Genomic DNA, 13,077 nt, shown 5'->3' on the forward strand with positions numbered 1-13,077 from the left:
AAAATCTTAAAAAAAAAAATACTCTGCATATTGTAAAACCTCTATAAACATGGATGAAACTGGGGAACATTATGCTAAGTGAAGTAAGCCAGTCACAGAAAGATGAAGACTGCATGATTTCACTTATGTGAGGTATCCAAAATTATCAAACTCATAGAGGAAGAGAATAGAATGGTGTTTACCAGAGGCTGAAGGGAGGAGAGGGGAAAGTGGGAAAATGTTGCTTAATTGTTAAAAGTTTCAGTTACACAAGATGAATAAGTTCTAGAGATCTTTGTAAGATAGTGCCTAGAGTTAATACAATATTGTGCATTTTAAAATATGTTCAGAGCATAGACGGCTTGTTAAGTGCTCTTACTACAGCCACCACTCCCCACTCCCACCAACACACATGAACAAAAGAACACAAGGAAGTTTTTGGAGATGATGGATAAGTTTAGTACATTGATTGTAGTGATCATGAGTGTATGCATATATCCAAACTCATCAAAATATTGAGTTTATATATACGTTATGATAAACTAATCTAAAACTGATATATTAATATGCACATTAAATTTGTACACTTTCTAAATGTATCAGCTATATCTCAGTAAAGGCTAAAAACAAAACAAAAACAATCTGGAAGCATTATCCCCAGAAAACCACTGTTTTTAAGGAAAAACACTAGTTTTTAACAGTTCTCCTTTTATTTTTTTTGCCTGTTTATAAAAACATATTTTTTGGATTTTGCAAGCTTGGACTTCTTAAAGTAATGTTGAATTCATTTGTCCTTCACCGAACAGTATGTAAGATGATTTTTGAGGCTACATGTCTGCTGTTTCTGAGTATAAAGAAAATAGTAAAAACAGGGATATTTGATGGTAGTTTGACACCTTTTTCTAACTTTGGTTTTTCAGATATTTGTTTTTCCTTTCTAGCCAAAAAAGGAAGAGAAAAATTTGGAAGTAAATATGAAAGAATGGATCTTGCGGTATGCTGAACAGCAAAATGAAGAAGAAAAGAGTGAGAATTCTAAAAGTTTAGAAGAGGAGGAAAAATTTGACCCTGTGAGTTAGAAATGTGTATTAGGCTTCTAGCTGGCTATTCATAGGCAACATAATTTAACTTTTCTGTGACTTAGTTTTCACCTTTGTAAATTAAAGAAATACCTACCTCTAGGAGTTGATGTGAAGATTAAACAAAACTTACAAAAAACAAAATAGAAATGGCACAAAATAACTGCTCAGTAGCTGTTACTTATATTCCTCCCATGGTTAAAGAGATAATCATCAGATATTTTAAATGATTATCATTTGTAGGGAGTATGCTAAATTCCTTGGATAATAAGAGAAAAGCACATTTCTTTACAGAGGAAATCCGTGGTCTGGTCAGAGAAAACCTAGATATAAGATAAACTAAAAATGTAAGGTTAAATGGAAACAAGTTGTAGGAAGAAAATATTACAATACATATGTCTGACAGGACTTCTGTCTAGAATTTATAAAGAAGTTTTAAAAGGACAACAGACACTTCACAAAAATAGATACATGGATGGCCAATAAACATAAAAATAATTTCAGGATCACTGGTCATCAGAGAAATGAAAACAAACTGCAATGAGATACTATTTTATCTTCATCACAATGGCTGTGATTAAAGAGATGAGTAATACCAAGTGTTGGGAAGGCATGGAGCGACAGGCACACTCAGACATTGATTGTGGGAGTGTAAAATGGTACATCCACTTTGGAAGACTGGCACATTCTTACGAAGTTAAACGTACACGTAACCGAATGACCTAACAGTTTCGTTCCTAGGTAATTATTTAAGAAAGAAAGAAAACATGCCCACAAAAAAGACCTGTATGCAAATGTTCATAGCAGCTTTATATTCATAATACCCAAACACTGCAAGCAACTCTCCAATGCAGGCAACTCTCTAAAACATACTTGAATGAAAGAAGCCAGACACAAATGAGTACATGTGTAATTACTGGATTAAAATCTAGAAGAGTCATCCATGCAAAATCAGTCTATAGTGACAAAAGGCAGATCGGTGGTTGCTTGAGTCCAAGGGCAGGGGAAGGGGATTGACTGTATGGCAGCATGAGGAAACTTTTGGAGATGATGGGAATGTTTTATATCTTCATTATGATAGTGGTTACACGGATATATACATTTATCAAACTCAATTCACCTGTACACCTAAATGTGTACATTTTACTGTATATAAGTCAGACCTTAATAAAATTGGTTTAGAAAGAAAAAAGGGAAGTTGCAGAATAACGTGTAGTATGATGAACCCATTTGTGTAAAAGAAAAATATATACGTATATTTGCATTCTTACGTATGCACAGAAATGATCTGGAAAGATTCACAAAAAGCTATTATTAGTGATTAGGACCGGGGTGCTAGAATGGGAGGGAGACTTCTTTTTTTAGACTCTTCTATATCCTGTAAGTTGGTTTTTTTTAACCATGTGCCCGTTTTAAACTAATATAAACAAAAAGAATTTGGGACAGTACAAGTCTCTGTTGAGGTTCAAAGAAGAGGTGTCTTCTGATTGGAGCATTTGGTTAAGCCTGCAAAGAAGAGTGGTGGAACTTGAAGGATGCATAGAGTGCACATGGGCAGGAAAGGAAGATGGTCCAGAGGGGTGAAACAGTGTGACCAGGGTACAGAGGTGGAATTGCGTAAGGGGCCTTAGGGTATTAGACAGTAAATTAGTATATACAGAGCATAAAATGTAGATGAATACTGACAGGTAGGAGTAAACAGGTGAGTTTAGCTGACACCAGAAGATTTTGATGCCTAGAAAATGAATTTGACTTTTCCTCATGTGAAGAGCCACTGGAAGCATGGGGGCAGGTAAATTAGAGGAAGAATTTGCTATTTTAGGTCAGATTTAGTAGTGTTTGGTTAAGGTGGTTTGGAACATTTAGGTAGTGTTCCAGGTGATTTGGAAAGGATAGGGAAGCCATTTTGGTAGCTATTGCACTTCCTCAGTTGTGAAATAATAAGGCTCCAAATTGGAATTGGAAAGGAACAGAAACATTTAAAGCAAGAATCCAGAGAAAGTGTTGATTTGCCAAATATAAAGGTTAATGAGCCAAAGACAGCAAGAGATTTGCAGGTGGAGGGATGGTATCCGTGCCAGAGATAGGAGTGATGAAAGAATGAGTGTGATTTGGGTGAATAGGAAAAGATAGCTAAGCCTTCTACCTGTTAACAGTGTATCGTGTGTGTGCTACACAGAGTAGCCTCAGAATTCAGCTCCATGTGCTGCCTTGGTTTATCTCTTTTCCATTCATCTTAACGGTTGTGTTTCATAGCAGCATTCTACATGCCCTTATCTTCACCCTGTACGTTATGCGTTTTACCTGTCCCTTATTAACCTAAGGTAAAAAACAGAAATTTGAGTTTAACTTTAAACTGTATCTAATGGCTGCTCAGCAGAGCTAAGTCCTTAAGTTTTATTACACCCCTTTTCCCCAGAGGCTTTTTTTTTTTTTAATGTCCCTTACTATCTTCTACAAGAAAGATTATGGGAAGATAACTTTCAGATGAGTATTATTATATTATTACCTATACAATCCTTTAAAAACATGTGTTTATAAAATGTATAAAAATAAGACGTTTTCTTATTTTAGAAATGAACTCACGTTTACTTTTTCTTCTGTAGTTTTAAAATTTTATTTAACATGTCAAGGAAGTTTTCCATGTGAATCACCCTCATTCTGTTGCTATCTCATTTTCTTTTTTAATGGCTGACTAGTTCTTTCCTGGAGAAAAACTTATTTTGCAGTTTTTCCTCTTCATTCAGTACTGCAGTATTATGTATATGTACCTGCAAATCTGCATCTTTGTATTAGTTCTCTGAAAAATTCCTAAAAGTAGATTTGCTGGATCAAAGAATAAGATCAAAAGGTCATAGGTTTTGATATAATAAATTGACAATAGATTAACTCATTTTGTTCTTTTTTAAATTTCTGTATCATCTTATTTGGAACAGAATGAAAGGTACTTGCACCTTGCAGCAAAACTTCTGGATGCAAAGGAGCAAGCAGCTACCTTTAAACTAGAAAAAAACAAGCAAGGCCAAAAAGAGGCTCAAGAAAAAATAAGGAAATTTCAAAGAGGTAAACACTTCCAAATTCTTAGATGTATAAATGTCTTTTCTTTTTTGGCTTTCCCAGCATGGAGATTGCCTCTTTTTAATTTGTGTACAAAATCCCAGTTTATACGTGGGCTTGGCAGACTTTCTGCAACAAGCCAAATAATAAATATGGTAGCTTGTGCGGGCCATATAGAGTCTCACAACTACTGAACTCTGCTGTCACAGAATAGAAGCAGCTATGAACAATATGTACGTGAATGGCTATGGTCTCATAAAACTTTACAGATACCAAAATGGGAATTTCATATAATTTTCACATTTCACCACCAAATATTTCTTTTTTTTTTTTTTTTCAACCGTTAAAAATATAAAAATCATTCTTAGCTTATAGGATGTACAGAAACAGGTAGCCGGCTAGATTTGACCGGCAGGCCATAGTTTGTCATCCTCTGATGGATACCTTAAAACCTCATTCAAGGAGAAGGTGAGGCGGATATAATTCCATGAGTATTCATTTCCAGTAAAGATGTTTTTCCGGACCTTCTACATCTGTGAAATAATTTATTTAAAACATTTTAGTATATGTGAAATAAATTGCCTCTGACTTCTAGCACAAATTCCAAATAGGAAGTGTTGAATACTTGGCTACAAGGAAAAAGACGGAATGCTCTCTTTTTTTTAAAAACATCTTTGCAAAATAAAAAGATATAAAAAACAAATACAACAGAGCATGATTTTTTTCTTTGTAGAAATGGAAACTTTAGAAGACCATCCAGTATTCAATCCAGCCATAAAGATTTCGCATCAACAGAATGAAAGGAAAAAGCCTCCTGTAGCCACAGAAGAGGAAAGGGCTTTGAACTTTAACTTATTTGAAAAATCGGTAGCTTCTACTGAAGAAGAGAAAGGTAAAATGAAGGGAAAGTGTTTCAAGGTGTAAGTAGTAAAATGTCAATGAAAATACAATTGAGAAACTATGTTACTTTGCATTCCAGCAGACTACATAAGCTGGCAGTAAAGCTATGTTTCCACGTGCTGTCTTAGAAAAGTAATAATTATGATAATTTTTTAACATTTTATAATTACAGTTATCTTGCTTCAGCGTCATCTCTTTCCAGCCAGAATTATCTTTCCATAACACACATTTAAATGTCGGAGTTCCCTGTTAAAAACCCTTAATCGGTAATAAGTCCAAACCCTTTATCATGGTATTGAGGATCCTTTGCATTCTGCCACAATCTGCCTTTCCACTTTGTTCTCCCAGCTGTGTACTACAGCCACATGTTATTTCATGGCTACATGATTTTGCTCATCCTTTTAGCCCCTACTGGCCAACCTTTCCCTCCTTTCAAAGCTCAATTCAAAACAGCACCTCTTTAAGCCTGCCGTGAGTCCTGCCATGCCACCGTATGTGTGTAAGTGTGTACTTACTTGTGCTAAGTAAATTACTGATATAGCTTGTGTAATATTTATCTGTAATACAGTCAAAGCCTATACTAAATTGTCAGTTTTTTAAATTATACATTGTTTCATAAGTATTTATTGGATTTCCTTACTGTTCAGAATGTCACATGCTATGTGTACAGTTATTAACAAAATCACCTACTGCTTGCCCTCTTCAAGGGTATGGTCTAGTAGGAGAGGTAAGCTTTAAATATACATAAATATTTAATTACCAGTTGTGATGTGTGCTATCAGAGCAAGAAAACTGGTTTCTAATAATAGAGATAAGGGGACTGATGACTTGCTCTGAGATCTAACAGATGATTAGGTGTCAGCCCAGTGACATGGTGGGAAGAGCCTTCTAAGGAGGGAGATTGGAAGTCTAACTTGGAAAAGATCTAGAGCAGACTATTCAACAGAACACTCTATGACAGAAATGTTCTGTATCTGAGCTATCCAATGTGGTAGCTACTAGCCAAATATGAGTATTGTGCGCTTGAAATGGGATTAGTACAACTGAGAAACTGAAAGTTTAATTGTAATTAATTTAGGTTTGTCCACATGTGGCTAGTGGCTACTGTATTGGGCCAGGCAGGCCCGGAGCATTTGGGGAGGTGACCGACTGCCTGTGTGGCTGCAGTGTAGTGAGCATGATGGTAGAGTGATAACAGATAGGCAGAGATGGACCATGGAGAATTTGGACTCTATTTTATATGGAATATGAAGCCAAAGAAGGTGATGGTGGTGGTGGCAGCTATTAAGCAGAGAAGTGACATCTGATTTATATTTTTTTCAAAAGATTACCCTTTCCTGTGTGGTAGCCTCCCAAACACTGTAGTTCAGAGTACCATAAATAATTCATCACATGGATATCATAGATATTTTACAACAAGTTACTCAGGATACTTCTTTTAAGATTCAGATTTTCAGTGGTTCTATCCATTCAGAGGATTTGCTTACATCACTTGTAGAAGAGCAAGCTTTTCTCTGTCATTTTTCACCTATTCTCTTCTAAAAGTCTTGTCCCAAAATTGAGAGGACTTTGATCACTCAAAAGAGATTATACATTACTGCATGACAATTTTTAAAGCACCAATCTTTGTCTGTCATTTTAGAGAAAAAGAAGGAACCTCATGATGTAAGAAATTTTGACTATACAGCTCGAAGCTGGACTGGAAAATCTCCCAAACAATTTCTGATTGATTGGGTCAGGAAGAATCTTCCCAAGAGTCCAAATCCTTCTTTTGAAAAAGTTCCAGTAGGTAGATACTGGAAATGTAGGTATGTTTTTCTGGTTAATTGAATGAACTTTTAGGAAAATCTAAGATGAAAAATCTCTTTGTTTCTTATGTGTTAAGTAGACATTTAGGAAGCTCTCTCATTCCACGTCTCTGGGTGATAATGCTCATCAGTTATCTAGGTACAGTGTCTTCCATGGAAATATTTAATTTAAGTAATTAACGTAAACTTAGGTTGGGGGTTAATGGAATTCTGACTCGTTTTACTTCATTAATTTTATTTTTAAAATTCTTTGGCTTCTTTGCAGGGTAAGGGTAATCAGGTCTGAAGACGATGTACTGGTAGTGTGCCCTACAATCTTAACAGAAGATGGCATGCAAGCTCAGCACCTGGGAGCAACTCTAGCTCTTTATCGTTTAGTGAAAGGGCAGGTGAGACTTTTTAGAGTGAGCTGTTTCAAAAATCATTTGTGGACTGTACGTAGCCGACCTAAAACTGTATGGGCATACAGAATGTCATATTTAATTACGGCCCTTCGTGCCAGTTTTTACTTACTGCTTCTTCAGATTAATCCTCATTTCTGCTTATTTATAATTTTGACTGCCTCTAGCCCCTAAACCTAGCTCAGTCTTTCTGTCCTTAGACCAGAGGCTCTGAACCATTTCAGTGGTTCAGTTTTTCAGGCTATGCTATTTTACAGATTAAAAATAGTTGTACGAGGCTGGTTGAAGTAAGAATTTTTAAACAGTTTAATGTTTAAATATTCTCTCTCTTTAATGTTGTATTTTCCCTCAGCTTTGAAAAGTTATAGACCTTGATTCTACTTTTCAGTTTTAGGCTATATTAGTTATAAGCTCTCAGGTTAAGGAAAGATTAAAGTACTTACTGAAGGAAGCTCTTTTTTTCTTGGATTGTTGGATTGTCAACATTTTTTTTATACAATATGTATATTTTTCTTCATGGAAATTATAGACCCTGATGACATGCAACTCCAAACAATAGTTCTTATCCAGTTTCTGGCAGTAAAAGTTCTTAATGCCTTTATTTCCCTTATTTTGCAAAAAAGGTATCATAAGCTAAGCTTAATTGATAGAAATGACTATCGTTGTTACAGAGAAAACTGTTACAGAAATAATTTTATAGCACAGAATTAGGATAACTTAGATTGACTCCACTGTAGTTCATTTTTTTTTTTTAAGATGTATTTATTTGAGAGAGAGAGGGATAGTGAGAGAGAGCACAAGCAGTGGGTGCTTCTCCCTCTGGAGAAGCAGACTCCCTGCTGAGCAGGGAACTGATGCGGGGCTCCATCCCAGGACCCTGGGATCATGACCTGAGCCGAAGGCAGACGCTTAACTGACTGAGCCACACAGGTGCCCCTCCACTGTAGTTCATTTTAAATACTTTGACCTATAATCTTAACTACCAGCATCTCACAGGGAGCTTTGTTTCAGAAATGCTTTATGGATCATGTACATATTTACATAGCACCACTGCAGGAATAAATAATAAAAATGTATTCATTAGTTTCCTATGTTCCAGGAATGAGCACTTTTCATATAGTAACTTAAAGTTTACTTCAGAATATGTCTGTAAAGGAGATAGTAGCCCCATTTTACAAATGTAGAAACTGAGACCCAGAGAGATTATCTGCCCAAGGTCACACAGTTAGGAAGTCTAGAAGCCTGAATATGATATGCTGTTTATAAATTTGCATCATGAGCATGTGTCTTATATTAAAGTAATAACTTAACTAATTTAAGAGAGAAATTACATTTTAAAAGGAAAGTAGCTATCCTGAACTCTAGCCTATTGAAATTTGGTATCCAGTAGTTAGTGAAAATAACATACTGCGCTTTTTTTTTTTTTTCCATCTGTAGTCAGTGCATCAGTTACTTCCTCCCACTTACCGAGATGTTTGGCTGGAGTGGAGTGATGCAGAAAAGAAAAAGGAAGAATTAAATAAAATGGAAACCAATAAACCCCGTGATGTGTTTGTTGCCAAACTTCTGAACAGACTGAAGCAGCAGCAGCAGCAGCAGCAGCAGCAGCGTTCTGGAAACAAGTGTGGAAACTCTGAAGATCCTGAGGAATCTTGGGAAAATTTAGTTTCTGATGAAGATTTTTCTGCACTGTCCTTGGACGCAGAAAAGGCAGAAGATTTGGAACCTGCTCGAACCCTGTTTAGAAAGTTACAAAGCACACCGAAGTACCAGAGACTTCTAAAGGAAAGGCAGCAGTTACCTGTGTTCAAACATAGGAATTCAATCGTTGAAACGCTTAAAAGGCACCGGGTAGTGGTTGTGGCAGGTGAAACAGGGAGTGGCAAGAGTACTCAAGTACCACATTTTCTGTTGGAAGATTTGCTTCTAAATGAGTGGGGAACGAGTAAGTGTAACATTGTCTGCACTCAGCCCCGAAGAATCTCAGCAGTGAGTTTAGCCACAAGAGTATGTGACGAGTTGGGCTGTGAAAATGGACCTGGAGGAAGGGTAAGATGATGTCCAACTCCGCCTCAGTGAGTGGTGACATTACTCACCTTTGTTCGTGGCATCCAAATGGAACCTGCACCATGTATGACTTGTGACTTACTGTGTATTCAGTAGCACATCTCAGGCACTTTTCATGTTTTCTTTGACAGATGTCATACTGTGCCACTCTCCCTCATCTGAAAGGGGTTGTTAGTAGTAATTCTGTCATTAAAATTCTCATATCAAGGAAAAAATATATTCAGTTTAGTAATTGAATGTTCAAATATGTTACATACTAAAGAGAACAAAGAATATAAACAAGTACAGATTTGACTGTAATATCCTAAATCTCAAGTTTCTGCAAATCTTCTCTATGGAATGTATTCCTGACTGATTTTCATTAATTCTTTTTAATAAGCAGAAGAAAAAAAACAATATAGAAGAAAAAGCTAGACTGTTGTCAAGCCCTTTATTTTTAAAAAATGGAAAAAATACTAAAATATCTCTTGTCGTGCATTTTGCCATGCAAGCATACCCAAAACTGGCCACACCTTAGCCAGAATGAGTGCAGAATACAGAAATTAATAAAATTGCTTAGAACCAAATATGATAAATTCCAAGTTAAAAAATGGAAAAAATATCTCTTGTCGTGCATTTTGCCATGCAAGCATACCCAAAACTGGCCACACCTTAGCCAGAATGAGTGCAGAATACAGAAATTAATAAAATTGCTTAGAACCAAATATGATAAATTCCAAGTTAAATAACTCAGTTTATTTATACTTTGCATCGTCCTTTCTGGAGACGGTACTTAACATTTTTGCCACTGTCTTTACGTACCCCTTTACTAAAAATGTTTTATGTAACAAATTACCTGGGTTTCTCTCATGGAATGTAAGAAGAAAAAAGACAGTTTCTGTCTGATAAGGAACTCGCGTTAAGAGGATGACAGATATGTACACACATGGCAAATAAAAGAGTGACTGAAAAAAATCAGTGTGGTGGAAATAGAAGGAACTTCAAGATCCCCATCAGGCACCACCTGTACAACACCAGCTGCTTCTTAATGGTGGCAGCTTTTATGAAGTCTTGATAGAAAATTTTGGGAACTGCTCTAAATTTTTGTTCCTGGGTACCTCAGCATTTTGTTCCAAGATAATTGAATTAGAAAGAATATTGGTGCCTGGGTGGCTCAGTCGGTTAAGTGTCCAACTCTTGGTTTGAGCTCAGGTCATGATCTCAGGGTTGTGAGATTGAGCCCCACTTCGGGCTCTGTGCTCAGTGCGGAGTCTGCCTGACACTCTCTCTCTCTCCCTTTCCCTCTGCCCCCCCCCCCAAAAAGAATAGAATGATACTGATCGTACCTAAAGCGGGTGAATAGCTTTTGTGTCAACACTTGGGAAAGAACAAAAGTTTTTCTTGTTTAAAGTTAGCAAAACAAATTTTACAATTTTAGATAATTGAAGACCATGGAAAAATAATTTTAATTAATAAATTTCACTAAGTAGATATAGATTTACTTAAGCTGCTCCACCTAGTAGCAGGATCAGCACCTGTGCTACATTTCTGAGCGCTTGTTTCCCAGATCACTTGTGAGAATCTAATCTCAACCTTGTGTTCTCCCTTCAGAATTCTTTGTGTGGATATCAGATCCGGATGGAATCTCGAGCTAGTGAATCTACAAGGTTACTCTATTGTACAACAGGGGTTTTGCTAAGGAAACTTCAAGAAGATGGTCTCCTAACTAATGTGTCTCATGTTATTGTAGACGAGGTGAGTATATTCTATAGTCAAGTTCAGATAAATTTGAAACATCTTCATATTAAAAAGATGCTATTTCTAATACTAGCTAGCATTTTATTTGCTTATTTAAATACCAGACACTTTACATATAATAATTATGTAATTTCTTCTAACAGATGTGTGTCATGTTAATTGATTTAATACCATATGACATTTGCTATATGGTACATGCTATTCTGATTTTATGTATATAAATTTGTTAATCCTTCTCACACTCCAGTGAAGTAGATATTCTTACCTCTGTTCGACAGTTGTCAAACTGAGGCACAGAGAGGTTAAAATACCTTGTGTAAGTTCACACAGCCAGTAAGTTCTGAAACTGGGGGTTCATACTGAGGCCATTTGGCTACGGTCTGTGTTCTAACCAGTATACTGACTCTCAACTACGTTTAGTTGTTAAAGGATTTTCTTTGATTCTTATTAAAAAAAAAAAAGAACTCATCATTTTCTCTCTAGATATATCCCTCCCTGAATCAAATTTGAATGCACACTTAAATTGAATGTTTAAATTGAAGATTTTCCCATGGGAATTATTTTAAATGGCACAGTAGCCTAGCATATGTAAACTCATTTGCTTTGTACATAGTTTTGTCAAGAAGAAATAAGATATATAGCATTTCTCTTATTCAAGTAATATTTAAAAAAATTTCCCTGATGTAAAGTTTTTATGAGTGTCTGTTAATTCACTAAGTTCAGAAGGCAGTAGGAGTTCAGTCATTCGGGGCACCTGGGTGGTTCAGTTGGTTAAGCGTCTGCCTTTGGATCAGGTCATGATCCCAAGGTCCTGGGATTGAGCCCCGCATTGGGCTCCCTGCTCAGCAGGGAGTCTGCTTCTCGCTCTCCCACTCCCCCTGCTTGTGATCCTGCTCTGCTAACTCTCTGTCAAATAAATAAATAAAATCTTAAAAAAAAAAAAAGTTCAGTCATTCATTGATTTTTAATTAATAGACTACATATAGATTATTGGGTTATTTTCCTCCTTTTGGTTAGAAAATATTTTACAAATACAGAAAGATACAAGAATGAAAGTAAAACACTTCATGACCCCCCCCAAAAAAAAAATCAATGTTGACATTTAACTTGCATATTTATATATAAATATATTTAGTATGTATGTGTATTGTACAATTTTTTACATTAGTCTACAAAAACATGATTTTTAATAGCTTTATAGTATATAATTTGGGCGTCCCATATGTATTTATTTAACTTTTTTCCTGTTGGACTTTTGTTTTTTAAATTCCACATATACGTGAAAACATGTTGTCTTATTTCTGACTTATTTCACTCAGCATAATACTCTCTTCATTCATCCATGTTGTTGCAAATGGCAAGATCTCATTCTTTTTTATGGCTGATTAATATCCCATCGTATATTCCATCGTATATATTCCCTATCTTCTTTATCCATTCATCTCTTGATGAACACTTGGGCTGCTTCCATATCGTGGCTATTGTAAATAATGCTGCTATAAACATAGGCGTGCATATATCTTCTCACATTAGTGTTTTTGTTTTCTTTGGGTAAATACCCAGTAGTAGAATTCCTGGATCATTTTATGTTTGTTTTTAATTTTTTGAGGAGTCTTTATACTGTTTCCACAGTGGTTGTACCAGTTTACATTCCCAACAACAGCGAACAAATGTTCCCTTTTCTCCACATCCTAACCAACACTTCTTTTTCATTCTAGCCATTCTGACAGGTATGAGGTGATAACTCGTGGTTTTGATTTGCATTTCCCTGATTAGTGATGTTGAGCATCTTTTCATGTGTCCTGTTGGCCATTTGTATGTCTTATTTGAAAAAATGTCTATTCACATCCTCTGCACATTTTTAAATTGCGTTTTTTGGTGTGGAGTAGTGTTAAGTTCTTTACATATTTTGGATATTAACCCCTTGTCGGATATATGATTTGCAAATATCTTCTCCCATTCATTAGGTTGCCTTTTTGTTTTGTTGATGGTTTCCTTCACTGTGCAAAACCTTTTATTTTGGTGTAGTCACAATAGTTTATTTTTGCT

General features: G+C 35.9%; 1 protein-coding gene across 5 annotated transcripts in view; it reads left to right on the forward strand.

The window, feature by feature from the left end:
- Positions 1–13,077, forward strand: part of DHX29 (DExH-box helicase 29) — a 43,053-nt gene that overhangs the window by 12,216 nt on the left and 17,760 nt on the right. For 4 of the 5 annotated variants that reach the window (XM_078067320.1, XM_078067319.1, XM_078067318.1 and 1 more), the window contains exons 6-12: positions 921–1,049; positions 3,995–4,121; positions 4,849–5,007; positions 6,658–6,823; positions 7,089–7,212; positions 8,662–9,273; positions 10,882–11,025. In XM_078067320.1, coding sequence (XP_077923446.1) covers positions 921–1,049; positions 3,995–4,121; positions 4,849–5,007; positions 6,658–6,823; positions 7,089–7,212; positions 8,662–9,273; positions 10,882–11,025 — 1,461 coding nt within the window. Of the gene's footprint in view, positions 1–899; positions 1,050–3,994; positions 4,122–4,848; positions 5,008–6,657; positions 6,824–7,088; positions 7,213–8,661; positions 9,274–10,881; positions 11,026–13,077 lie in introns of all 5 variants that reach the window. The other variant, XM_078067321.1, reaches the window with a different exon arrangement.

Source organism: Halichoerus grypus, chromosome 2 (assembly GCF_964656455.1).
Source record: "Halichoerus grypus chromosome 2, mHalGry1.hap1.1, whole genome shotgun sequence".
Lineage (NCBI taxonomy): Eukaryota > Metazoa > Chordata > Mammalia > Carnivora > Phocidae > Halichoerus > Halichoerus grypus.